This window comes from Fistularia commersonii, chromosome 21 (genome assembly GCF_037954325.1).
Source record: "Fistularia commersonii isolate RoL2024-O1a breed Wild chromosome 21, RoL_Fcom_v1.0, whole genome shotgun sequence".
NCBI classification, from domain to species: Eukaryota; Metazoa; Chordata; class Actinopteri; order Syngnathiformes; family Fistulariidae; genus Fistularia; species Fistularia commersonii.
Genome location: NC_141304.1, coordinates 16531116 through 16558010, shown reverse-complemented (window position 1 = coordinate 16558010; position 26895 = coordinate 16531116). Strand labels below are relative to the sequence as shown.

The following is a 26895-nucleotide window of genomic DNA, read 5'->3' as shown; positions in this document are numbered from 1 at the left end:
TATGGGACCTGCTGAACCTGCTCACCCCTCTGATGCCTGCACACACACACACACACACACACACACACACACACACACATACACACACACACACACCTCTGATCCCCTCATATGATCTCTTCCTCTGGCTTTTCTCTTTGTGTCTCCATCTCTCTCTAATTGCTATGTGGAGCACCAAGAACCCATATTTACAGATGATCTCATTTTGCCCTGGTTCAGCTTAATCCCTCGGCTACTGCGATGCATTTGTTTACTCGTGGCCTGTCTTAACATAACCTTGGGCCAGACGCCGACCAAAGTAGAACGAGAAGTCAGTCAGTCAGTCAGTCAGTCAGTCACCCGGCCCGCCTGTTTATTTGTGTCGGGTTTTGCCGGCGACCTTGGTCACCTCGATTATGGGAGAAGAAACGCGCAGGAGAGGTGACGTGCGCGCATGTGTGCGTCCGTGCGTCCGTGCGTCCGTGCGAGGGTGCATGTGTGCGTGGGGTTCTTCGGAGGCTTCGCCGGCCGACGCGCTCCATCCTCCTCCCTCCATGTTGACTTTTGTCACTCTCCCATTATCGCCGACTTTGTCCGTCGCACACAAGGTCGCGCGTGCTCCCCACGCCGCGCCACGTGGGACGTGAGCCGCCCCACGTCGGCGCGGCATTCTGACGCGACACGCAGAACGTTCCAAGACACCGGGACAATTTGAATAACGTGTAGACGTGCGGCCCCGGCCGTTGCAGGACGATCAATGTTGCAAATGCTCAACATTTGAGCGCGTCTCTAACGGCGCGTTGCTCCTCGAGGCCGAAGCCGCCATGAAACGGCCTGCTGAGCGCTCAGGTGGCCTTCACACCTTCACACCTTCACACCTTCACACCTTCACACCTTCACACACCGGAGAGACACGGAGCCGTGCGACGCACCGAGGAACCCGGGTGTGGATCCACGGTCGTGAAACCGGCCGCCTCCTCTGCGACCCCGCAGGAACCGCCTGACCTCCGCCGGGATCCCCCTCCGACGAACACGCCCGGAGCCGGGTCATTAAAGAACCCCCGGAACGTCCCCGTGGAACCGGTTCCGCTGATGGCACCCGGCTGCTCAAAGGATTCTTTCAGAATCAGATACAGTAAAAACATCATTTGTCCCCGAGGGACGATTGGGGGGAACACGGGGTACCCGCATCAAACTGGGAACAAAGAAGAGAATAAAGAAGAATAAATATAAACAATATAAAATAAATGAAAAATAAAATAAATAAATGCACGAAAAATGAAAAACCTATATATATGAATCAATAAATAAATAAATCGGTTAAATAAAAATAAAGAAATAAAAGCCACAGAAACACACTGCTCCGCTCGCTGCGGAATAACAGTTTCAGGCTTTCCATCAAATGACTTCCTGCAAACCATCGAAGCTCAGGTTCTTTTAGCGCTGCGGCCATAAAGACATCGGAGGGGCATCGGATGATCCGTCCCACGTTGGCGTCCGACTCCACGACCCGGCGAGAGCGACGGATCCCTCCGGACCGGCTGCGAGAGCTGGCCTCGGCCTGCGGACGGAGCGCCCGGGTCTTCTGGTCGGGACCCGCGGCCTTCTTCCTCATCAAGAAGCTTCTTGATCCTCACTTCCCGCTCTCGCTCCGCTTCCTCGTTGGCGCTTCCAGTCAGACCAGCCGTAACAGTGCACGGTTGTTTATCCCGAGTGCACGTGAGGAGCCACGAGAGCAATAAGAACCGCAGCGTTATCTTCACGGCTGATTGCAGGATGTTGTTATTGCAGGAGAATCAACGCAGAAGAAAACACTGAGCGCACACGCACATGCACACACACATGCACACACACATGCACACACACATGCACACACACACCAGCATGCATCGCCAAGAGTACACACACCTCGGCGGGACCATCCGGATCAGAAGATCAAGTAAAATAAACCCAACTCAAATAGAATGAAGTTTAAAACAACAAAAGAAGATTATCTTTCATAAAAGTTTGGAGTGTGTGTGTGTCTGTGTGTGTGTGTGTGTGTGTGTGTGTGAGGGGGGTGGGTACGACAACCAGACTAATAATAGTAGAAAATGGAGTGCTGAGAATTCTGCACAACCAGCTCAAAGTTCCTCTTCCTCTTTCCTCCATTCTTCTTTCCAGGTCAGTAGGACGACAACGTGTGAGCGTCCGTCACGTTTGGGTCACACACACATTCCTGCGGCCCCTCCGGCCCCTCCGGCCCCCGAATAACAAGGAGGCGTTTTATAACGGGAGAGTTATTTAGCCTACTTCTGCTGCCAGCTCTGTCTTCTGCCCCGCTCAGCTGGGAAAGATGCCCCACTTTCATCTCCAGCCTTCTGACAGCCAGACCCTGCTTTCCATCCACCTCTTTAAATCCCTCCGTCCTGCAGAGCAGGTGGAGGTGGAGGAGGTGGAGGTGGAGATGGAGGAGGGGGAAGAGGAGGAGGAGGTGGAGGAGGTGGAGGTGGAGGTGGAACCCCAAGGACGAGGCCTCCTCGTGCATCCAACCACCGCCTGCTAACACTCTCCTCTCTGGGACCTCCAGACCTGGAGGGAAGACACTCGGCCTTTTTGAGCGTGTATGTGTGTGTGTGTGTGTGTGTGTGTGTGTGAGGGCCCAGGGTCAGGGTTGGGTCTGGAGTGTGATGTGATCCCGTGTGGTGCTTTGCGCTCTCGTGCCAGGCGCAGGAAAGGTCGCTGTGGACAGTGCACGTGGATGTGGGAGGGTCGTTACAAAGGATCCCGGGGGGGTTCAGTGCTCAGATGCTCACGACACGTCACACCCTCCCCAGTATCCAAGTTCCTCTTGGTCTGGGTCTGGGACTGGGTCTGGGAATGGGGTTCAGGTTCGCCGCTGCAGAACCCGGACCCCCATGAACGCCGTTCCACGGGCGGCGGTGAAACACGGGGTCACGTGCACCTGTGTCTCCGAGGCTTTTTGTCTTGTCTGTGTCCGTCTCCCCGGGGAGGCCCTGGTAATCCAGTAATCCACCTTAATCCACGCTGAGATTATGTGAGGTGAAAGAGCCACTTTGTGCACCAGATTATCCTCCATTCAAGCGGCCCGCTAGTTTGGCCGTGAGTCGTACAGATGCATGTTCTGTCTAGGCCACGTTTGTGTATTTTGAAGCGCTCGTGCACGGGCCTGTTTTATGGGGCGGGTTTTAAAATCCACCGAATCCTTCTGGCTGCGCGGCGGCTCACGCAGACTCACGCAGACTCACGCAGACTCACGCAGACTCGCGCAGACTCGCGCAGACTCGCGCAGACTCTTGCAGACCGCTGTCTGCTGTCTGATGCGCCTCACAGCTCGGCCCGGTGCTTTTTAATCCCGCAAGACTGATCCTGTCACATTTGCCCTACTGCCCCCATCTTACTGCCCCCTGCCTACTGCCCTCAGGCAGCTGCCCCCCCCAGCCAGCAGCAAACATCTGAGAGCTACAGTGGGACGGGCCGTCATGTGCTCCCAGCGTCGCTGAAAGTTGCAATCCTCAATTCTGGGCTATTTTTAAACTGCCCAGCTGGCACCGCAGACACACACACACACACACACACACACACACACACACACACACACACACACACACAAACACACAGACAGACTAACACACATAGACAAACATGCACACATACACACACACACACACACACACACACACACACACACACACAGTGCTGGTATGACGCTGCTCTCCCCAGTCCATTCCCTTCTAAGGCTGTCTGACCCACAGACCAGATGCCCCGCGGGGCAGCTTTCCATTCCTGGAGCCCCTCCTCCAACATGCACCCGCCCGCCGCCGAGGCCTCGGGCGTGCGGCGTGGCCACGGGCCGGCCCGCTCGTGCACGTACTCTGAGTGCGCGTGCGCTCGCGGCGCACCGAGGCGCTCATGGAGGGCCCGAAGCCCCCGGCAGCGAGAGCGTCCCGTCCGCTGGAACGTGACGCTCCGCCCTCACGTTTCCAGTGTCGCTTTCAGGCACAGAATTAGAAACCCGGCCGTGAACTCTCGAACCCGGGCCGCGGACGCCCGCCGTGCGGCCCCGGAGAGTTTGCGGCACGCCGCTAACCATTTCATGTTCTCTCCGCGGTTCTCGGCGGGAACGGGCAAAGGCGGCGAGGCTTCGGGGCCGGGGCCGCGCCGAGGGGGCGGGACAAGGATTTTCTTACATTCCTTGTGACTCACGGTCGAGAAATCCGACTTTCACACAGTTCTGTTGTCTGTCCTGCCGTGGCGTCACGCACACACCTCCAGATAAAGGTTTGTGTGTGTGTGTGTGTGTGTGTGTGTGCGGAGGGGGGGCCGTGAAGGTCGTCCCGCTGTGCTCAGAGATGCGTGGATGCCGCGGGGCTCGTCGGAGGCCCTCCGGTTCCCGAGGCCGGACTGGGCGTCACGCGGCCAGGAATCCTTGAGCACGAAGACCGGCGTGCATCCGATGCCGCCCGGCACCCCTGACACTGCGAGGCTTGGAGCGAATCCCGTGGTTCCGCGTAGAGCGACCTCCGACCTCCGACCTCCGACCTCCGACCCCCGGCCTGAAACGCAGCACGAGGACTCGGAGAGGATACCACGGCGCCATGGGCGGGTCATCGATGACGCAGCCGTCTTCAAACCCCCCTGAGTTTGGGGCCGGACACTCCGGCGAGACAGAGACGGTGGCGACACGTCATCATTGGGATTCTGGTTGGCCTCCCCCTGCCTCCCCCTGCTTCCCCTGCTTCCCCTGCCTCCCCTGCCTCCCCCTGCTTCCCCTGCTTCCCCTGCCTCCCCTGCCTCCCCCTGCTTCCCCTGCCTCCCCTGCCTCCCCTGCTTCCCCGGTGGGTCGACGTGCTTCCTGTCACAAGCAGATGGAAACTGGCTCTCCATGGAAAAACCACTTAGGACAACAATTCACCCAGCAGCTGCTGCAAAGGAGGGCAGAGACGTCTGGGCGGGGGGGCGTGGGGAGGCACCGCATCAAATCTAGAAGTCCGTGCTGTGCGGAGCACCGGGCGTGTCCAGCAGATATTGGCATGGAACGCAGCGTTTTCAGGGAGAACTTCAATGGCACTGTTGTCCGCCGCTCCAGAGTAATGCAGCGTATCATCTTCAAATTAGACTGACTATAATTAGCGATCAGTTGACATGCTGAGTGGCGGCGGCTGTGCGAGCCTGTGAAGCACGGGCGGCCTTGAACGCAGCAAACACAATCATTGTCCTTGTTGAACTCCGGCAGCGCAAAGTCACTGGGTCTGACATAACGGCGACATATATTGGATTTCCTCCTTTGAAGGAGGCTCGGGCCCAAACGGGCCGGGGCACGAGACGGCCGGCCTCGCCTCGCCGGTTACGCTGCGCGTCGGACGAGCCCGGGCCTCGAAGTCCGAGACCAGGATGACATTAGGGGGGAAATGGACACGGATAAGCGACTCCAGATATTCGATTTCTGCAAAAGGGCGACGGCAGATGTGACGGCGGAGAGTTTATACTCGGTATTCGCTCAGGCGTGCGTCCTCTGATCCAACCCGCATCCTGCGGTTTGCTCAGGATGTAACGGTGGAGTCACGGATCGGCTCCTCCGTCACCCACTCAGGAGTGGAGGTCTCCAGAACCTCCATGAAGAGGAGCGATCAGGAGATGAGGGTTGACCTCCGGCCCCCACTTCAAATCGAACCGCGGCCCTTAAAGAGACGGAGATCAATAAACCCGGAAGGACATCGGAACCTCTCAGTAACCCGTATTTTCTCCGTCCTCACCGGTTTCTGGGATCTGGGGGGCTTTGGTGTAAAGTCCCCCGGACTCCCGGACCCGGGTCCGGACGAGCCCCTGCACAAGATGTTCGTGTCTTCTTTGTGAAACCCGACCCGAGGAGGAATATCTTTATTCTATCCGAGGGGGCTCGGACAAAACCGACCACGGTCGCCGTAGGAACGGCGGGGGAGATAACGACCGCCTGCGACCAGGAGCGAGGAACGGCACAGATCAGCGGCAGGTACAAGGTCTCCACATAGAGAGCTTCTCACACACACAAAAACTGATTCACACACACTCACACACTGATCGCAGTGCATCACCATCAGGAACTCCTTGGGGTTCGATGCCTTTCCAAGGACACTCGGACGTGCAGGAAGGAGGCGCCAGCTCCCCACCAGCTGAGATGTGTGTGTGTGCGTGTGTGTGTGTGTGTGGGGGTGGGTGGTTCAGACTGTTCTCGTGTCTTCAGAGGTCCTCCAGCGTTGCCATGCAGATCTCCTACCTTAAAACTATAAGGAGACTGGAAAGGTAAACTCAGACGCCCCACAAACACACAAACACACACATATCTACTGTAGAGAATCAGATTCACCTCTGCAGGGAGGCGGGGGGGGGGGTCACCCTCTATTCTGGTCATTGACGTGACCCAGCGGGGTCAGACTGGGGGACTGCATACACTGAGACTCTGGACACACACACACACACACACACACACACACACACACACACATATACTGAGGAAGTTAAATGATCTTGAACCCAGATATTGTCTCATTCTTAAGAAACCTCAAACTCACTGCTTGAAGTTGAAACAGGATTGAGTTGCTTCATAAAATAAAAAGGTGCACGTGTGGTGCCCCACCCCTCACAGACATTTGCATCTGCTGACACACACACACACACACACACACACACACACACACGCTCAGCTGTGCGTTCAGAGGCGAGTGTGAGCTCAGCTGTGGGAGTCACAGTGTGCACGAGAACAAGGACACTTCATCGCGCTTTTGGTGTGTGTGTGTGTGGGGGGGGTAGTGAAGGTTTGTGTTTGTGTGTGCTGGTGGGAAGCGGTGTGGGTCGGGAGGGGGAGGGGTTATTACTGAGCTGGTTGGTCCCTCAGCTGTCCCCTGTGGTCCACGCCACACACAAACACACACACACACACACACACACACACACACACACACACACACAGCTGCGGTGTGTATGTGCACTCTGTGACCTGGGCCGTATGTGTGTATTTACTGGTGTGTTACCAATAAACACTGCTGCCCGAGGCGGGGGGGCCGTGGAGGTTACAGTGAGTGTGTGATCCTGGAAGGGCCTGCAGAGCTCCCACCTGAAGACCTGAGGGCAGGGGGGATCCTGGTTCCTGGTTCCTGGTTCTTGGTTCCTGGTTCCTGGTTTTTGGTTCCTGGTTCCTGGTTCCTGGTTCCACTCCCGCGGCTGACTGGGTTCCACAGCTATGGAGTCTTCATGTTCCCCCTCTGAAGGTCCCGCCGTCAGAACCATGCAGGAGAGCCCGAGCCGTCTGCGAGGGTGAAGGACAGGGTGAGGGGTTGGAAGCGATTGACAGGTCGAAACCCGCCTCTCGGCCGCCGTGATTGGCTCCCGCGCCCGCGGTGGAGGTGGTGGCATGAGCATCCGAGACAGTGAATACAAATGAATGAATGAACGAGGGCGGCGGGAGCGCGGCAGCCATGGAGCTGAGGTGTAACGGACTCATGAGACGTGGTGGAACACCTGCGTCCAGAGGCAGGTCCCGCTGGAGACGCCCGTCCTCCCCCACATGGAGGTCAGGTGTGTGTTCACACACCCCGAGCAGAAGAGGGCGGAGAACCTGCTGACATGAAACGAGACGACAAGGTTCTGGACGGCTCCTGGAAAGAGGAGCGGGATCTCCCTCAAAGACCCGGTCCGGTTTCCCCTCCAGAGTCAAGGTCTGGTTCAGGATCCACTCAGGACCTCTCTGCCTCTGGAAACATGTCTCAGGTGTGTGTGTGTGTGTGTGTGTCCAATCACATGCTGGGTGAATTGTGAAATGAGGGATTATTTGCTTTGGACTGAAGATGGTCGAAGCGAGTCGCTCGGCTCGGCGGCCGATCCGGCGGCTCTTCCGGGTCTCCTGGGAATCCAGATGGGTTTTTGAAGACGTCGAGCACTTCTTGTCAAAGACGGCAGGAATTTACAAGTTTTCCAGAATCCAACGTTTTAACCAGCGAGGCGGCGTCATGGCCTCGGCGGGAAGTGACAGATTACAATGATTCAGATTTTACTGCCGGCTCTTTTTACGAGGACTATTTTCTAGCGCGCGCCGGCGAGCTGGATTCCGTGGGCTTGAAGCTCTGACCTCTTTGTCTCCCGCTCGGTCTAAAAGTTAACGAGTTAAATGGATTCTGAACCTCCATCTTCTCCCGACCGTCTGCGTCCGGTGGTCCAAACGCAGGCCCTGTGATTGGCAGGTGACCGGCGGCCTAAGCCCCGCCCCTTGCCCGAGCTGCCGGGAGCAGGGCGAGCCACGCAGATGGCGACTGAACGAAGGAGCGCCGACCTTCCTTAGAAGCGAGGCGGCGAGAACCGGCCTCCGCGAGGAGACGGGAAGTGCAGATCCTACAGAGGACTGTCTGTTTCCAAGGGGAATGTGAAATACTCTCTCTACCCCACCTTGCCACTTCCAGATGGACATCATGTTTGAGGACCAGAGAGCCGAGGGGTGTGTGTGTGTTGGGAAGAGGCAGGCCGGAGCAGAACATATGGTCAGAGGGTGACTGGCTGGTTAATGGGATTGATCTAATCCGCTTCGACGGCAACAAGTTCGGTCAACGAGATGCAAATCTGACAAACCCGCAGCGATGAATGAACCTGGCGCAGCGTGTTCTTCGGAGACGCTTCCGAGGTCCGATAGCGAGAAGAAGCGAACCGAGGGCGGCGACCTTCTCTGCCTGGAACGTCCTCCGGCCGCTCGCTCGGCCCGCAGAGTCCCCTGCTCTCCTCTGCGCCGGCGTGACGTCGTTGCGTTTGGAAGTGAATGTGGTAACGAGGGCGCGCCGACCGGACGGCGGTCGGGCCCGAGAGCAGCCCGGACTCCGAGGAGCTCCATCTGACGCCGGGCGTGGGCTCGGAATTCCTCCGGGGTCACTTCCCAAACACCTCCGGCTCCCTGTCCTTCAGCTGAGGCCGCAGGACCGGTTCTCCCTGCCGCGGGTCCCTCCCACGCAGCGCCGCGTAAACACCCGGATCCCCGCCTTTACGGGCCGTGACCAGGTTCCAGTCACCGTGAGCCACGAGATCTTTCTCCGCCGTCCTCCGCTCCGCCCGCAGCCTGAAACACAACTAAAGGACGGTGTTAAAACGACGCGGGTGTCACTTTGTCTGCCTGGACTCGTCAGCCCGCTGCCGTACGATCGGCCCCCTGGGGGTCGAAGGCCGCTCGGGGCCCGGCGTTAGGTCGGGTCGCGTCGGTCCCGAGGCTGGTTCCGGCTGTCACCACGGCGGAGCGGGAGCCGGCGGGAGCCGTCCTCCCCGGGCCGAGGTGTCGAGTGGCAAACGAGCCGGGTTATGTAATCTTTGAGTTTCGGCACAACGGTCGTCGGTGGAAATGTCGACTAGAAGTCAGGTGAGCTCGTTTTCCTGATAGACGACGTCCGCAGAAACAAACCAGTCCAAGGCAGCGACTTTCAGTCAATAATCATTTTTATTTTCTTTAGAAAAAGAAACTATTACAACTTCATTTGGTTACTGTACAGTTCATCTTCTCATAGTCACTCGGTCTGATAACAAGATTGTGATTTCATGCCGGAACAGCAAACCTCCTCCTAAACGCGCGGCAGGAGCACGACAGGACAGGACGGCCTGGCCGCCGCCGCCGCCGCACACCCTCGCGTTCTAGAGCGAGCCATAGAAAGCACTTCTATTAAAAAAGAGACAGAGTACAAAGTTTCACTTAGAAAAGGGGGGACGAGAAAGACCTCCGAGGGTGTGGTCCGTACAACATGCACCCGACGGGTGGGTCTGCAGGTGTGACAGCACCAGAATCCACTCGGAACCGCTCGCCCCGGAGAATCCAGGTCACCTGGCGAGGCCGCTCCGCTAAGGCTCTGCGGCCTCGGCGCTCCGGCCGACCCGGCTGCACGCGTGTCCGGCGGCGGCGGGACCGGGGAAGGAGCGAAGATGAGGGATGTATAAAGTATGTCTCCCTGAGAAACACGTTTTCAGTACCGTGGACGTCGCCGGCGCCGGTCCGTCATCGATAATATGCCGCCTTCACGCCGTCTCCTGTCACTCTTCTTTCTCTTTCTTCCTGGATGAACGCACCGCGCCGCTCATCTCAGCAGCTCGTTCGGGAGCGTTGGCCGTTCGCACGCAAACTCTCCAACACGCCCGCCTTCGGTTTGCCTCTCAGAGGACTTGTCCTCATGAAGCCACCTCGCATCACTTTCAAGTAGCGAGCGTAGCGTTGAGCTACCGTCCTCCCGCTCCACGCAGGGGCGCCTGGCTGCCTCCTGCGGGTCTCCAACAGTAGCACCACAAAGCTGAACACACACACACACACACACACACACACACACACACACACACACACACACACACACACACACACACACACACACACACAGACACACACACACAGACACACACACACACAGACACACACCGGGCTCGAGAAAAGTAGAAAGAAACTGACAACTTATTGCTAAAAAAACAGCTTTCCTAACGCTCCATCCCGTAATGCCATTCCCCGGCCGGGTGTGTCCGGGGGTCTCGGTGTGAGCGTCGCCGCCGGGCGGCTCCGTGGATTCTTCTGCGCCGCTCCTTTGGCCGGACACGTCGCAGAGGTGCTCCAGAGCGTCCGGCTCTCAAACATCTGATCGCGCTCGAACTTCGCCGTCGATTCGGAACCGGGATCAACTTACAAAAGCGGCTGCTAAAGATCAGACCTTCTCAGTGGCTGCACAAAGAAAGCCTGCAGCCTGTCAAGGAAATCATCTGTATAAAAACTTATACTTTTCTTTTTCTTTGTCTCTGTTCAGCTAATATTAAAAACCATGAACTGGGGTGTCGACACCTCGCAGTAGAAAACAAAATAAAAGATCAACCAAACGGGTATTAAAAGCGAGGCTCCACTTGGGTTCTGCCTCCTCCTGAGGAGTGCAGAAGGTGTGGAGGAGAGGAGATGGGAGGCGCCTTCTCTCTCTCTCTCTCTTTCTGTCTCTCTCTCTCTCTTTCTGTCTCTCTCTCTCTCTCCCTCCCTCCCTCCCTCTCCCTCTCTCGGTCTAAGAGACGAGTTTGGGAAGGACCGTGCGAAGAGGGATGGCCTCTCCTGAATCTCCCATCATATTGCTCCTCAGTTTGTTGCTGGCGGCGGCGGCGGCGCCGATGGCCGGCCCCCCTTTGGACAGGATGGAGGGGAAGGAGGTGCTGTGGTGCTCGGGGAGCCTCTTCACCGTGGCCCCCTGGCTCCTCTCGGACCCGGCCAGCGGTTTGGGCAGCCGGCGGTAGAGCCAGGGGTGCCGGAGGGCCTGGCCGGGGGTCAGGCGGGACGACGGGTCCCAGTCTAGACACTTCTTGATGAAGTCAGTGAAGGTGGCGTCCTCGCAGCCCTTGAGCGCCGCGCTCCACTCCTTGCTGCCCGGAGGCCCCCTCATCTTGCCACGGCGGGAGCGGGAGCCCGTCAGCACGGTGGCCCCCGTGGGGAGGGTGTTGGCGCCGCAGTAGCGTGGGTGTCCCTTGGAGTTGATGAAGTTCTTGGCTCTTTTGGCCTGTTCCAGAACCTTCTGCGGAGGCATGCCCAGCAGCTCCATCACACAGGCCAGCTGGTCGCCCTCGTCCTCCCCGGGGAACAGCGGGTAGCCGGTCAGCAGCTCCGCCAGGATGCAGCCGAAGCTCCACATGTCGATGGGGAGGCCGTAGCGCGAGCCCAGGATCACCTCCGGCGCCCGGTAGAAACGGGACTGGATGTAGGTGTAGACCCGCTGGTGCTCGAAGCAGCTGGAGCCGAAGTCGATGACCTGGCGGGGGGAGGGATCACGGAGGGGATGAATAAAAGGTCGCGGGAGAAGGCTCGCCGAGGGCGCGGCCGGCGGGACGCCCTACCTTGATGCCGCTGCGCCCCTGCTGTTTGAGGAGGATGTTCTCGGGCTTGAGGTCACAGTGGATGATCCGGTGTCGGCTCAGGGCCTCCAGGCACTGCAGGATGGAGTGAGCGAACTTCCTGACCAGAGGTAGGCTGAAGCCCTGGAACTTGTTGCGCTTGATGAGCTCGTACAGGTTCATGCTCAGCAGCTCGAAGGTCATGCAGATGTGGTTGCGGAAGGTGAAGTTCTCCAGCATGTGCACCACGTTCATGGTGCCGTTGCGGTCCTGCTTGCGCAGGTGCTCCAGGATGCGGATCTCCTCCTGCGCCTGCCGGTGGAAGCGCTTCTCGTTGCGGACCATTTTCAGAGCCAGGTGCTGCTGCAGCTTGTGGTCGTACACCTTGGCCACCTGACCGAAGCTACCTTTGCCGATGATCTGGAACAGAGAGGAGGAGGAGAGCGGCTCAGCTAGCGGTCCGGACACGCTTTCCTTTCAGGACAACCTCCCTCTCTTCCCGACACATCGGCCTCAGAAGAAGGGGGCTCACCTTCAGGAACTCGTATCGGTAGGCCAGGTGGTCATGGGGCACGTGGACATATCCGCCCTGCTCGTCGTCATAGCCGCAGTTGTTGTTGCCCCCGGCGACCGCAGGCCTCTTCTTGGCATTGGGTCCCACAAAGTATACGTCCGGGTAGGAGTGGATCTCCGTCTGCTCCAGGGTCGTCAGCTGGGACCGGTACAGCCTCACCGCCTGGTCGGGGGTCAGGGGGCCGCACAGCTTCCCGCCGTTCCCGCCATTGCAGACGGCGTGGGAGCCGGGGGATTCGCTGGAGCCCTTGCTGGACTCGGTGCTGCGGAGCACGACATGCACAGCGGCGGTCGGCACAGAGCGTCCACGCGAAGGCTAAGCGTGTTTGCGAAACTTAAGGCCGGACGGCGCGGCCGTGCGTTTACCTTTCTCCGCTGTGCTCCTTGGACAGAGAGGAGGCGGGGGCCGGCTTGCTGGAAGTCTGACCGGTGGTCCCGCTGTTCTGGGTGCCCGCTGTTGTAATGGCGCTGATCTTCCGGTTGTTAGGCGAGTCTTCGTAGAGGTATTTGACCTTCAGCTGGCCGCCTCGCACGGTCACCTGATCACGCATTACACCCTTGGCGCTGACAACCTACAGAAGGACGGCAGAGAGGAGACGATAAGAATTGTATTTGAAAAGCCGGCCGACGCCGATGCGCTTCCTCTTTGAGATCGGGACGACGACGGCACTTTATTGAAGCGGCGAGTTTCCTTGAGCTGCGTGAAATGGTCGCGCACTCCGCAGCTGAACACGACCCGCAGATACTTTCACTGCACACCGGCCGTGTTTTGGATGTGGCCGGAACACAAACATCATAAAAAGACTGTAGTGTCAACTTTCACATGAACTCATGGCTGAGCGCTTCTCAAATCTAGGTCAGTATTCTTCCACATAAAAAGTCCAAAACATCAGCAGTGAGATTCCCGGAGCGTCGGCGAGGCGTCAGCCAGTGGCGGCTGGACCGGCTCGGCCTGATCTACTTCCGCTTTGGGTGGATCGTGAGTCACGGGTCGATCCCCAGCTCGTACACTAATTCAGCAATCCTCTCGCGATTTGTTTGTTTGTCTGCGACCAATGACGTACAAAGGTTCCCGGCAAATGCGACTTTATTATCTGCTTAATCGGGGCCATGAAAGGTTATGACTGCAGGGATCGGAGTGTGTTGTTGTCCCTAAACATATTTCACACGTGGATCCGACCAGGATGAAGCCAAACATTCACGTGTCCGGATCCATTGTTCCTGTGACTATCCGAAGACGTATGGGAAGCTCCGAGTTCGCTTCCCGTCGGCCAGAAGGCCGCCGTGTCTCCAAAGGTATTAACAGTAAACGCACAAGCACTGCCACCAGATTCTTCCATCACCAGGACGCATTTGTGTCCAGGACCAAAGGAAGCCAGTGTATGAATGTATGCCACACTCAAACTTTCAGCTATCAAGGTGAACTTTACCCCCCTGAGTGTATTCGGTGCTGGGTGTACTTCTACTGCAGGATTAGAGCTGGAACTCCGTCACTGAGTATTTCAGCACTTTTATGTCGGCAGCCAGATAGAACAGCGGGACTGTATTCCTGACTAGAACCAGCTGTGTGGAAGGAGCTTAAGTCTGGCCTTCCCCTCTGTTACCAACCCAGAAAGCTCCACCAGATTAGGCGGGGCAAAGGAAATGATAGTGTTGAGACTCTGCTTTGCCGCTGGGACAGGCCCTCACACAAGCCGGACAAACTCGCCCTTTGCACCCTCACACTGGGAAAGCTCCTGCTTCTAAGCCGTCCGAGGGAGCGGGGGGTGGGCCGGGCCGGGCCGGGGCAAGGGACCGCCGCCCGGCCCGGCCCGGTCACTGAATGTAAAGTTTTCTATGCGGAGCCTTTGACCTTTCAGCCTGTGCACACGGCCGAGCGCTCCGATGAGCCGTCGACGGCTTTGTGTTGTCATGTCAGTTCTGTAGATGGAACGTCCAGGATCTGGCGACAGCGCCGAGGGTCGGCTTTCCGTGCACCCGAGGATGACCCGCTGCTACGTACACGGCTGCACAAAGGGGAGGCCTCCCATCCAGACCCTCCGCATACATGCGGACCCAGATGGCGACATGACATTCACAGCCTTTCTGCATGTGGGCCACTGATGACTTATTGATTCAATGGACAGGTGTGCCGTTTGGAGGAGAGTGTGTGTGTGTGTGTGTGTGTGTGTGTGTGTGAGAAAAAGACACAAACACTGAGGACATGCGTTCTTCTCTGTGCAAATCTGCATGGTGCAACAGATGGAGAAGAGCTAATCTCCAAGAACCACCCAAGTATACCTTTCCACTGCTGAGCACCGACACAGTGTCAGACAATATAAATGTGACACACACGCACGTGCGCGCGCACACACACACACACACACAGACACCAAGATGACCGGCTATGTTGCCTGTGTTCGCAGTAAGCGGTGCTTTCTTTATTCTGTCTGCGAAGCAAATGCTGCGGCGATACCTTGTTTTGGATTTCCGCTGCCTTGAAAACAGCGCATTAGCGTTGTGAAGTGCACAGCGCCGAACTGGGGCGAGCCGCCGTCGGTACATTACCTCTGCGAGGATGACAGCGAGCGTGACAGCGGACACAAAAGGAGGACAGGACTAGAATAAAAACTTTATCTAACCTCGGTGCGAGCCCACTGACAGAGGATTAAGCCGCACATAGGAAGGGGAGGGGAAGAGAATGTTGATTGGTGATTTTGTTTGTGGGTCACATTTTCAAGCCCAATAAATCTTTACACTTCATATGAAGCCAGCCTTTTCTCCTCTGCCGGTGTGGGAGGACGCTGATGATCTGTGTGTGCGTGTGTATGTGTGTGTGTGTGTGACTACGGCTAGCCAAAGGCCATGCAGAAAGGAAACCACAACAGAGGAAAAACATGCAACGGTTGAAAGTGGCATTCATTTTCAGAATAAAAGTCTCTTTGCTCTTAACAGTGCCCTGATGCAAAACATCATGAAATAGATAGTAGTTTGTCAGAGGTTGTGACCACAGTTTAAGAGAATGCCCTCGGTGCCCCAAGAGACAGCACTTAACGGTAACAGACATGTGATCTAGAAAAGCACAACGTAAAATATCAGTGGGTCAAACTGTCAATAAATGCCTTTGTTGTGCCGACATTTGTCTTCAAAGTCTATTTAGAGCTGTTCAAACTCAATTACACTGCACAGTAGGTCAGTGTACACACACACACACACACACACACACACACACACACAGATTACCCTCCCCCCCCCCAAAAAAAAGCATAAACAATGACCTAATTGTTGTGCACATCCTAAAGCAGAACGGTCTTGGTTGGTACTCGGGCCTGAGTGCCTTTGTTTCCTCCGTCCACAAATAGCTTCCCAATGCTAACGAGACACTGTCATGCTGAACGGCCCCTGAGAACATCTTATTTTTCCGCTGGCAGGCGGTCAATACTTGTCTCACTGAATGCTACGAAACCCCTGAGCGTTGCAGAGACAAGCAAAGCCCTGCACTGAATGGGGAAAAGGACGGGTGTGAGCCGGCCGAGCGGGAACGGGGGCAGGGTGTGGAATATCTCCTTAGGGAACGGGAGGTCTCCAGACGAGAGCGTGCCTCACCACAGGAAACGGGTTTTGCCGGCTTTGTGCGCAGGAGGCGGGTACTTACGGTGTGTTTGGGCACGGGGGGCAGCCCGGAGAGGCCGTTTGTATCCGCGTCGTCTTTAAGGATGTGGTCTGTCCTCATGTACGAGTCGTACAGGCCATCGCCGTGACGCGCTGTGGGGAGAAAAGCGGATAAAATGAATCCCAGTGACAATATCAGACAACAGCCACGATGATTCTCAAAAGACGTGTCCCCAGAGCGTAATCTAATCTTCTCCACGCAGGCAGGCGGTACCAAGTTGGTTAAAACCAGGCAAAGTCTTGAATAATTGAATAATCCAATCAATCAATCAATCAATTCTAAGAACCATATTCAGTCTGAAGCAAATTCCTTTGTCGGGCTCTGGGAAAGAAGGACAAGCTCACCCAAGGCAGAGGCTGCCGCCGATCAGGACGGATGCGTACCGTCTTCCAAAACACACTCCAACACACTTGTGGAGAAAATGCCATTGTTGGAGGGTTGAGCCGCCGCACCTATTGTGTCCGTGGCCAGAGCGCCCGAGTGACCAGCTTAGGTAGGGCTTAGGGTCCCGGATTGCTAGCACTGCAAGTGGTATTATTGGCCTAATGGGGCGAACAGATGCCTCTGTGACGACAGCATCTTTCCATCCATCCATCTGTCCTCTCAGGCCAAGTCACGTACAACTCAGCAGGTTCGCCGCGAACCGTGGACCGGGGCCACGACGGGTGCCACCGGGGCCACCCGGTACGTCGTGTAGGTCGACGCCGTATTTTAAGCATTCGGTGTTTGGTTTCATTGAAGGGTGAATTCCTCCACTTTTTGTGCAGATCGAGTCCCATTAAAACCCACTAGTGTGTCGGGCCTAGAGATTTGGGTCCAACTAAACCTGCTGACACAATTAGTATTATGGGGTGTTCACCACTACTCTCCTTAAATCTAGAGCGTTTGCCACGGCATCCATAAACACAGACAATAACTAAAACGGTCGATCACATTTGGGGTGCAAGGCAGCACACCTGGTAGATACACAAGCTGGCGGGGGCGCACACACACGCAAATACATACACACACACACACACACACATTTATAAATACTTCAGAAGGAGTAAATAATGGAGAAATTTAAGATCACACGCACTACTATGTGCAGAGAGAGCTCTCATTTTACATGTGACTCACTCAGAAAACACCCCGGTGTTTTCCAAAGGCCACACTGGCACAGGGAATAGAAGACACAGATGAAACAAAATAAAGTTGATCGATATTTCTCTGAATCACAAATACGCTGACACACCGATTGACAAATATGTCAATAGCTCGCCTTCCTACATTCCTCCAGACCATGAAATAATGACAGGATTGCACAAAGGGCCACCAAACTAAGTCTCCGGTGCCCACCCCTCGCTCCCGGCAGGTGTTCGGAACAAGTGGTTCAGCAGCGCCGGGTCCGCTCGCTCACCTCACCGGCTCCGGGCCAGACGGCCGTCGTGAAGCGGTACGGCAGGAGAAAGAGAGCGGCAGTTAGGGCCGCGGATGGACGCAGAGATCCTCAAATGCCAAGCCCCATCACCCGGCTGTTCATCTCAGCGACGGTTCAGGTTCACGGGAGCCGACAGCTTTCACGTCGATTTCAAATCGATCGTGAATGGGGCGGCAAGCAGGGGGCATTTATAGAGCCATTATGCACGGTTAGTTCATTAGCAAAACGGAAAGCGGTGACAGGCTGGATGTTCCCTCCAATGATCCCAGGAGAGTTTTGTAACCATGCGGAGGTGCGTCAGAGCCCGCGACGGATTAGACCCGCTGCCTGGATACAGACGCATTACACCAGAACAGAGGCATTAGGGATCCGCACACACGAGTTGAGCACGGAACATGTTGGCCCACGCCCTGGCTCAAAGCTGCGATGGGCACCGGGCAGGTAAATGCACGGACACGGGTCACACCTGGTCCAAAGTGCAGCGGTGTGCGGGCAGAAGGGCCGGGAACAAAGGTCATGGAAACACAAACAAGGGTGCTCGGATGTCATAAAACGTGAGGGCTCAAGTCACAGGTTTACACGTTCCTGTGATCCTCTGCAGAGCGTGTTCTGCAGGAAAAGGCATTTGATGCAGATACTACACGGAACGGCACTGAGAAAAGCTACTTATTAAAGTTTCAGTGCAGATTTGTGATGACGCCCAGGGAAGTACACACGGAATCTCAAACAAACAATCAGCCAAAGTTCAACGGTTGGAGCAAAGAGGCAGCAGATAAGGCCTGATCGATGAGAGCGATTGCAAAGAAACAATAACAACAACAACGCGGCCCTTCCTCCTGGACATCCAGGAGAAGCTCCATGATGGAGGGGGAGGGGGCACGGCCCGGGGGACAGCAGCCCCGAGCCTTTTCGCCTGAGAAAACCCATTTCTGATCTTAAACCGTCGGTTGCTTAAAAACGGGAAAAACACGTGTGACCCGCCGTCCCGCACACAAAGGCGGCCGGAAGTACCTGTTGCTATCGGGCCTTCGGGCTTCCTGCTGAGGATCATCATGGCTGCAGCCGCTCCGAGACGCCAGCATCCGAGGACACGAAGCCCGGGGAGGAGGAGGACGACGACGGCGTGAGGGAGGCGGGCTTCAGGCGGCCATCACACCCGCGGAAAAAAACACTGGCGAACGGCGGGACCTTCCCTCGCCTTCCACTGGAACTCTTCAGGAACAGCAACCGCCGGTGCTCTCCGGCCCTCGGCTCCCCGCGGCCGGGAGACCCGGGCAGGGTGGGGGGTCGCTCGCGTCAGATAGCCGGCCGGCTAGCTGCCAGCCTCCGGTCCGCTCAAAGCACCCGGAGTCCCGGTGCTGCCGCTCGGTCGTCGGACCCGTGTGCTCCTCGCCTTTCTCTGTCGCTGTAGGGCGTCGCTCCAGAGCACCATTCCCGTGTTTAGTCCCACCTTTTCGGACTTCGCAGTTAGCAAGCCGCGCTGCTACCGCTCGTCGGAGCCGCGGACCCCCCCCTCCGGCGGGGGACAGCTCGGGGCTGGCTCGGTGCTCCCCGGTGGTAAAGGCTAGCCCCGACGGGCCGGCGAGTGGCCCCGACTTCCCATGATAAGCGTAGCGGCGTCCGCGGGGTTCCCAGTCTGGAAGACCTCCACCTTTACTCTGCGCCTCAAAGCCCAGTTTAATCCGTCCTCTACCCGACAGGAGTATCTTATTCGACGCAGCTGTGTGTTGTTGCTATGGGCGTCTTCGCTCGCTTGGGAGTCGGTGCGGGCGGACGGAGGGAGGGATCTGGGCGGTGCTTAGCTTAGCCTAGCCTAGCCTAGCCTAGCCCAGCCTAGCCTAGCCAAGCTTAGCCCTCAGCCTGATTCGGGGGAGAAGGGCGCACCGCCGTGGCCGAGCGGAGACGGTGGAACTGCGGGTCATTTACGGAGGAGACTCACAGCCGCGGAGAACACGGAGGAACCGGGACCAGAACTATCAAGACGAACTCAAACAACCCCCCCCGGCGGCGGAATGACAGGCCGGGTGTCATCGTGGGCTTGGAGCGGCAGTGATGACGTCACAAGGAGGAGAACGACCGAAGGGCCCGTGATGTCTGTCTTCTCGAGATGACGTCACAACGAGCGTGTATCCCCTTTGTGACGTCACACACGAGCACGCCTTCAGCAGCAGCTGCTTATCGTCCCGCAGAAGAAGCGCTGAGCGGGAGATTAGAGTTGTCAGTTGGAGAAGATGACCTGCACCTGGGAGATAAGCCAGCTCAGGGAGACCCCGCTACCCGCGGCGAGCCGATCAGTCGATCGATCGATCGCGCTCTTCTCCGTCACCGGCCCATTTACTCTCGCTCTGCTGTCTTCTTGTCCCATCTGCTGGCTTCAGTGACCGTCCGAGTCATGTCAGCTGCGGCTGACCTTTGCTCTCGGCCCGGCGTCTTCACACTGTCCTCGACACTGCCGTTCCAGAACGTCCTTCACACACCGATCTGCCTCCATGCTCTGCTTATCTCTCCTCTGCAGTTGCGAATTGTCTTTTTGTACACATTACTTAGATTAAGTTGTGAGGCTTCGGGAGGAGCCGAGGCTCTGTGATTGATGTCCTCATTGATTGGCAGTTATTGTGAAAATCAACCAATAGAATGCTCCAAACGTGTGTCATTTGACACCTTTTTTCACTCATCGTCCGAAAGCGTCTCACCCGGAAGGGGATTGTCAGACTGACTTGTGGAGAAAAGAACCGCATCTCCGTACATGTCGTGTCAGAGTCGCTTTGCGTGCCCTTGCAGGAAAACACAAATGTGGGTTGAAACTTGAGAGCGCGTGGAGACCTGAACGGGCCGGATATAGAGGGCAGACGCCGGGCTCGGGCTGTCATGAGAAGGGGAGCCGGGCTAAATCCAGAGGGTGATACATGCTGGGCACAGGGTGCTGCTAAACATAGCTCATTCTCAGAGGTGAGAAAAGCGTCGGGCCTATTTTTCGCCGCCACAAATAGGTCTAGTGATACGGTTTCAGACGGCCTACTGCGGAGGCCAGCTCGGCCACGCCGATTATTCCTGGCTGGTGGCGTACGGGGGTGACAATACCTATTAATTGATGTGCTTATGGCACTTTGGTCTCAGAAGGGTTCGAGGTGTGAGTGTGAGGATCGAGTGCAACTCAAATCCCAGAATGTGAATTTACAGCCACCGTAAGAGAGGGGACCAGGTGCGGAGCCCCGGTGTGTGTGTGTGTGTGTGTGTGTGTGTGTGTGTGTGTGTGTGTGCGACCTGGCTGTATTTGGACCCTGAGCCTGTGACAAACATGAAAGTCGAAAGCGCCTTTTGAACTCCATTTGAATGATAAACAGCCAGAGAAACACGCTCGTGTTCACTGGGTGTCATTGAGGGTATTTGAACCAGAATAAGAAACGTCTTTTATTGTCACATTCAGTTGTACATTGGGCTGAACGTCAGCACAGTTTGTGGATGAACCATGAGCAGAAGGCAGCCAAGGAACAGCACCAGGGGAGCAGTTGGGGGGCTCAGCCTCTTGTTCAACAACACTCTGACAGGCCTCGGAGGAACCGGGAATTGAACCAGGACCGTCCAGTTCCAAGGAAGACCTGTGGGCACAGAGTCCAGGGACAGGAAGTCACTGAGAATGCACATTTCTCTATGTGGACGCGCCCGCTGAACGCCGTTGGTGTGGCAATGCCATCTGCTGGGGATTTGAGCACAACACAAGTGGGTTGCTGCCGCAGGCCGAGTGCACGCGCTCTCCTCAGGAAATGGAGAAGTCCAGTATCTCGGTGCGTAAGTGGACCGTGCAACACCTCCAGAGGGAAGGGTCACGACAAGGAATCGTCTGGAGTCTGGACCAAAGACGGCAAAGGCTCACTCCGTTCTGCAGCTTTCAGTAAAACCAAGCACACAAACAGAAGAGCGTTTCCATAAAGGGATCGTCTTTTTATTCCACTTCCATATTCTGTACAGCTCCAGTCATATATGTACACACAGGCCTTCAATCAGATCCTTTACATTAAAAAGAGCATCGAGTCTCAAGGTCCTTGACACACGGAAGGTGTGAACCATGAAATGAAATAAATAAAACACACATGCACTGGCTCACACACACACACTCGGGCACGCACACACACACACACACACACACACACACACACACACAAATGCAACAACAAATGATTGAGGATGAGGACGGGGGCAAAAATGAAACTGGTGCAGAAACACACTGCACACCGTGGATTCACAGGGACGCACTGGGACAGAAGGCACTGCCGTGGGGGGGCGAGGAGGATGAGCCTGCAGAGTAGTGGCCCCATGAATTAGGACGTTAAAAAAGGCAAGACCTACGAGTATGAGACACTGTTTAAATGCTTTGGTTCACTGGTTTATTTGACGGTAGATGCATGCCGGGGGTCCAAAGCAGCCTCACCGGCGGCACGTAAGCACTCCATGCATATTCTCATTCCCCTATACGCTGGGCCAAACGGACGGTTGCTCCGGACGCACTGACGCTCGCTAGAAAACACTATTCACATTATCCTTGCTGCCCTAGACGAGTGTGTGCACGCATGCACGCACGCGCGCGGACCAAACAGAAGGAGAGCAAAAAGTAAATATTTGTAAAACAACCAACAAAGTTCAGCTTGTTAACCTCCGTTCTCCAGTGTCTTGAGAGTTCCGATGCATTGCAAACACTTTGTGATGCGTCACGAGGTTCTCGCATCAGCCCCGAGCCCCGGCCGCAGGGGCAGGAGGAGAAGCCGTGCAGGTGACCCACGTGCGCGCGCAGCATCTGCTTCCACTTTCCACCACATTTGGTCAGAAGACACGTCCTACCGCATCTCGTCCCTTTCAGTCCCTCTCGCCTCACACTGCAACATCTGCACCGCCGGCAGCGGCGTCCAGGCAGAGGCCGTGCACGGCCACGGAGACACCAAAAGAAGATCAAAGTGGAACATGTGCCGAGAGCTTTGGTCTGTGTGTGTGTGTGTGTGTGTGTGTGTGAGTAGAGGGGATTAACAGGTTCTGGACCACTGAGACCTTCTGCCTCCAAAGCTCCTGACAAGTCTGTCCTCGATGTTTCAAACCTGGGATTTTTGAAATCAAGCGGTTTCTCTCTCTTTGCCGAACAGGTGCTTCCTGAAAAGAATCGGACAACGACGCGCCTTCTCCTTTCCTTAAGATCTCCAGTGAGACTGAACGATCACGCTCCCGCCCCGGCTGAAGTCCCTCCACATCTGTGCTTCAACCCCACACTGGGTGGGGTTGTCCTTCTGTCCTTCCGTCTCTGGAGATGCGGTCAAGGTAATCATGCATCCTGTGTTCCTTGGAATGGACTGCAGGGAGGTGAGCTGGGAGACCCATGCATAAGTAACACTTGCAGTGGCAGCGGCAGCGGAAGAGGAAATCATGGCTAAAGACGCCGCTGGCCTTCTTCAGTCCGGCAGAAGGCCTCGGCTCCGAGCGTCTATTCCTCGTCCCGCTCCGGCTCTCTCCTCAGCGACAGGACATCTAGAAGGTGTGGGGCGTTCATGAATCCTGAGAAAGGGTGTACATGTACATTAGCCCGCGCGTCCGGAGACCAGCCGGCTCTGAGTCCACGGGTCGGCGCTGGGGGTCAGGGGTCATGTTGCTGTAAAGCCTGCTGCAGTTTCTGTCTGTAGACGCCATATTTGGACTCCACCGCTCGCACACGCTCCGTCTCCTCCTTCTCCAGGATGGCCAGGAAGTTTTGCAGCTCGGGGAGGGAGAACCCGTGCCACTGTCGGAGAAACAAAGGGTTATTGTGAGCGGCGGACGCGACCACCTTCTTGTCCCCGGCCGAGCCTCCTCCCGGCTCTCGCACAGGACCGCGACCCAAGCCTTTCGGATTCCTTTTCTAGAAAACCCTTTGAATCGGCCTGTGCGGGTGCGGGAAGGCGGGCTGGCGTGACGCGCAGCTGCAGGACGGGCAGAACCAACCCTGCTCTGAGTCACGGGCCAGGACGCCCAGGAATTACACACAGCCGCAACATTCTTTGGGAAACCCATGGAAAAATACAAGAAGACAGGCAGGCAGGCAGGCAGGCAGGCAGACAGACAGACAGACAGACAGACAGACAGACAGACAGACAGACAGACAGACAGACAGACAGACAGATAGATAGATAGATAGATAGACAGATAGACAGATAGACAGATAGACAGATAGATAGACAGATAGACAGATAGACAGAGATAGATAGATAGATAGATAGATAGATAGACAGATAGACAGATAGACAGATAGACAGATAGATAGACAGATAGACAGATAGACAGAGATAGATAGATAGATAGATAGATAGATAGACAGATAGACAGATAGACAGATAGACAGATAGATAGATAGACAGATAGACAGATAGACAGATAGACAGATAGATAGATAGATAGATAGATAGATAGACAGATAGACAGATAGACAGATAGATAGCTGCTCATCCTCTCAGGTGTGTCTCCTTGAGGTCGCTGGTTGGATTGCATTGCATTGCATTGCATTTGCATTGCATTTTGCATTTGGCAGACGTTTTTATCCAAAGCGACTTACAATAGAGGACATAGGGACTGCAAATACACTTGCAATTCTGGATTCTGGTGTCGTTATAAGTGAGCCCGTCTTTTTACTGTGGTTGGATTGGATGTAGGACCTGGATGAATGTATTTTCATCTCTTCCCCCCCTGTGAGGTCCCTCCGATGCAGCACAGCCATCACACCCCCATCCTAAAGTTCACGGAGCACAAATGCCCTCGAGGGCATTTCTCTCTGGTCGTACGCCAGCGTGCCGTCCCACCTCTACGTCTCCGGTGTTGTTCTCCTTGAGGACGAAGCTGAGCTGCTCGGGGTCCGGCCCTGCGATCAGCCTGAGGAGGAGAGGACGCTCGTGCGGAGGAAGCCTCTGGAACAGATCTGACCAACACAAGGAAAAGACGTATTGCGGCGTGCCGTGGAGCGGAGTTGTCGGCTCTGAGGCGGGCGTGGCGTCCCTCACCCTGTCCGTCCTGGCGGCTATGCTTGTACAGTGCGAACTTGCTGGGGTTGTCCAGCACCATGAACTTTTTCAGCAGGCCCTGGATGAGCTCCCTGGTCGTCGTCCGAGAGCCGATATGGGTCTGCTTCACGCAATTGCTGGGGAGGTAAAAGGACGTTTTCTTGTCGCTCTGCCCGCGGTCCGTGCGCTCGTGGCCCCCCGACGCCGCTTCGCCGCAGCCGGCGTCCGTCGGTCCGGACGCCCCCTCCGCCTCCGCGGCCAGCACCGTGACGGGCCGGCTGAGCCTCAGCTGGACCTTAATGAAGCCGCTGTAGGAGCCGTCCGGAGCCTGGAGGGAGGAAGGCAGAGTGAGCTAACACAGTTAGCAAAACAAAACTGAAAGGAAGTACTGCTCATTCCACAGCCAGAGACCCGATGGAGTCAGTGAACATCGTCATCGTCATCATCTCTCAAACACACACACGCTCACACACACACACACCGTCAAAGCTACACTTTGGATTCATTCTACACGGGTAAGAATAAGAACAACTTTATTAATCCCGAAGGAAATTGCTGGAAAAATGGTGATATATTTAATCGGTATAATGTATAATGTACAATTCAATCAGGTCCGTGTCATTTCTATGAAAACAACAACGGTATTCAGACCGCAGATAAACTCAGGTTTGACCTGAAGTTACCTGATTCTAATTTTAAGGATTCTAATCTTAATCATCTTTGGAAGTGAACATTATTCCTCCTCGCGTGTCTCAGTGTTGTTGAGCAACACACTGAATTCCTCGCTGCTCCTCTGCATGAGCCGACTGCTCATGGTTCATCCATGGTGGCTTCACTGCAGAGAAACAATTTCCCCACCGTGATTAATAAAGGATAAATTGTATTAGTAAATTAATCCGCGTTCTGGATGATTCTAATCTCAGGTCATCAGCGTCTGAGGCCACCAGGGGGAGCAGGGACCGAGGCCGAGGTCTCCTCCCTGCACTTCCGGACTCTCCCGAAGGGATGGGGTCAACACAGGCGGACGAAACTCACCAGGTTCACGGTATTCTCAGAAAAGTATTTGGTGAGGGAGTTGTATTCCTTGATCTTCGTCCGCACCTCCTCCTCGGACAGCTCCTTGGTTCCTCCCTCCTTGGCCTCACACCTCTGCAAGCCAGAGAAGAAACACAGTGAGGGACTGAGCAGCGGTAGCATTGCTGCTTCCATTGAAGCACACAGGATGGTGCACGGGCACTCATGCTCACACACACACACACACACACACACACACACACACACACACACACACACACACACACACACACACACACACACACACACACACACACACACACACACACACACACACAGACGTATTGCTGGTCCAGGTCTAAGAGCAGACACAGGCTTACACGTGGAGAGGACTGATCGATAGCAGAAGACAAAGGCTTCCTGAGGTCCTGCTCTGCAGCCTCGTCCATCTCCACGAGAACTCCTGACCTCCATCTTTGCCCCCCCCGCCCCCAGGGGAGCTGCGTCTGATGGAGACGGGCCTCCGTCCCACCGTCCTCAGTGGGAAAGGTGGTCACCGCAGCGGGACGTCCCGGTGCTCCTCACCCTCCTCCAGACCAGGAGTGGAGATGGAGCAGGAGATAAATGGAGTTGGCGGTGGGAGTTAAAGGGGGAGAAGCGAGTGAGGGTGAAGAACGAAGAGGAGCTGCTGCCTTAGCAACACACGGTTGGACGGAGTTATTTATAGTACAGTGGGCTGCATCCTCCCGCCTCCTTCCTGCTCCAGAGCACCGGCATCTTCTGGGGCTTCCTGGTAGAAACCCTCAGGTTTGGAGACGGGGACGCCTTCCAAACAACAGATGGGGTCACTGTGTGTGTGTGTGTGTGTGTGTGTGTGTGTGTCCGCAGTGGGGTGAGTGTGTGTGCTGCATCCTTGACACGCTGCAAAAATGTAAGTCCCATGTTTTCCCTGTGTTGTGACGTGCACGCCTCAAAGTCCTGAAGCCACTCCTGGATAGCTTCTCCAAGACCAACGGCTCGACACCAGCTGACACCAACAGACTCAACAAGCTCATCAGGAGAGCTGGATCCGTCCTGGGAGTGGAGCTGGAGTCTGTGGTGCAGGTGTCAGAGAAGCTCCTCAGCATCATGGAGAACATCCATCACCCCCTGCAGGCCACGTTGATGTCCTGTCGGAGCTCTTTCAGTCGTAGACTGATATCACCGAGGAGCTCCACTGAACGCCACAGGAGGTCTTTCCTACCTGAGGCTATCAGACTTTTTAATTCCTCTTCCCTCAGGCGCAGGGAATCTTCAATCTTTGTAGTTACTGCTAACAGTTAACACATTTCATATTTCATTGTATTTCTTATTCTTCCTCCTTTCCACTATTATCTATTACTGTTATGTTTTTTACTTGAAAC

General features: G+C 55.8%; 2 protein-coding genes across 5 annotated transcripts in view; both read right to left on the bottom strand.

Moving 5' to 3' along the window:
• Positions 1–9408: 9408 nt before the first annotated feature.
• On the bottom strand, positions 9409–19455 carry dyrk3 (dual specificity tyrosine phosphorylation regulated kinase 3). Of its 3 annotated transcripts, none has more exons than XM_086168577.1 (6): positions 18480–19455; positions 16031–16140; positions 12763–12968; positions 12356–12659; positions 11827–12243; positions 9409–11741 (listed from the first exon to the last, which is right to left on the bottom strand). In XM_086168577.1, the coding sequence occupies exons 1-6, from the start codon at positions 18520–18522 to the stop codon at positions 11007–11009; spliced, it is 1815 nt and encodes a 604-aa protein (XP_086024703.1). In that variant the 5' UTR covers positions 18523–19455; the 3' UTR covers positions 9409–11006. The 3 variants fall into 3 exon arrangements, with proteins under 3 accessions (XP_086024703.1, XP_086024705.1, XP_086024704.1); XM_086168579.1 differs by lacking the exon at positions 18480–19455 and adding an exon at positions 17448–17878; XM_086168578.1 differs by lacking the exon at positions 18480–19455 and adding an exon at positions 16393–16529.
• Positions 19456–21389: 1934 nt separating this feature from the next.
• The window catches only part of rassf5 (Ras association domain family member 5), a 19827-nt gene continuing 14321 nt past the window's right edge, over positions 21390–26895 (bottom strand). For both annotated transcript variants that reach the window (XM_086168659.1, XM_086168660.1), the window contains exons 3-6: positions 25514–25627; positions 24479–24806; positions 24281–24396; positions 21390–23229 (exon numbers count right to left, since the gene is read on the bottom strand). In XM_086168659.1, the coding sequence (XP_086024785.1) occupies positions 23086–23229; positions 24281–24396; positions 24479–24806; positions 25514–25627 (702 nt within the window). In that variant the 3' untranslated portion in view covers positions 21390–23085. The remainder of the gene's footprint in view (positions 23230–24280; positions 24397–24478; positions 24807–25513; positions 25628–26895) is intronic.

What these genes read in the sequence shown, in the direction of transcription:
- dyrk3 (XM_086168577.1), bottom strand. Translation starts at nt 18,522, where the DNA reads ATGATGATCCTCAGCAGGAAGCCCGAAGGCCCGATAGCAACAG. An exon ending in CGAAGGCCCGATAGCAACAG is followed by an intron (nt 16,141 to 18,479) that starts GTACTTCCGGCC and finishes TTCTCCCCACAG; the next exon opens with CGCGTCACGGCGATGGCCTG. An exon ending in AGGGGCGCAGCGGCATCAAG is followed by an intron (nt 11,742 to 11,826) that starts GTAGGGCGTCCC and finishes TCCCCCCGCCAG; the next exon opens with GTCATCGACTTCGGCTCCAG.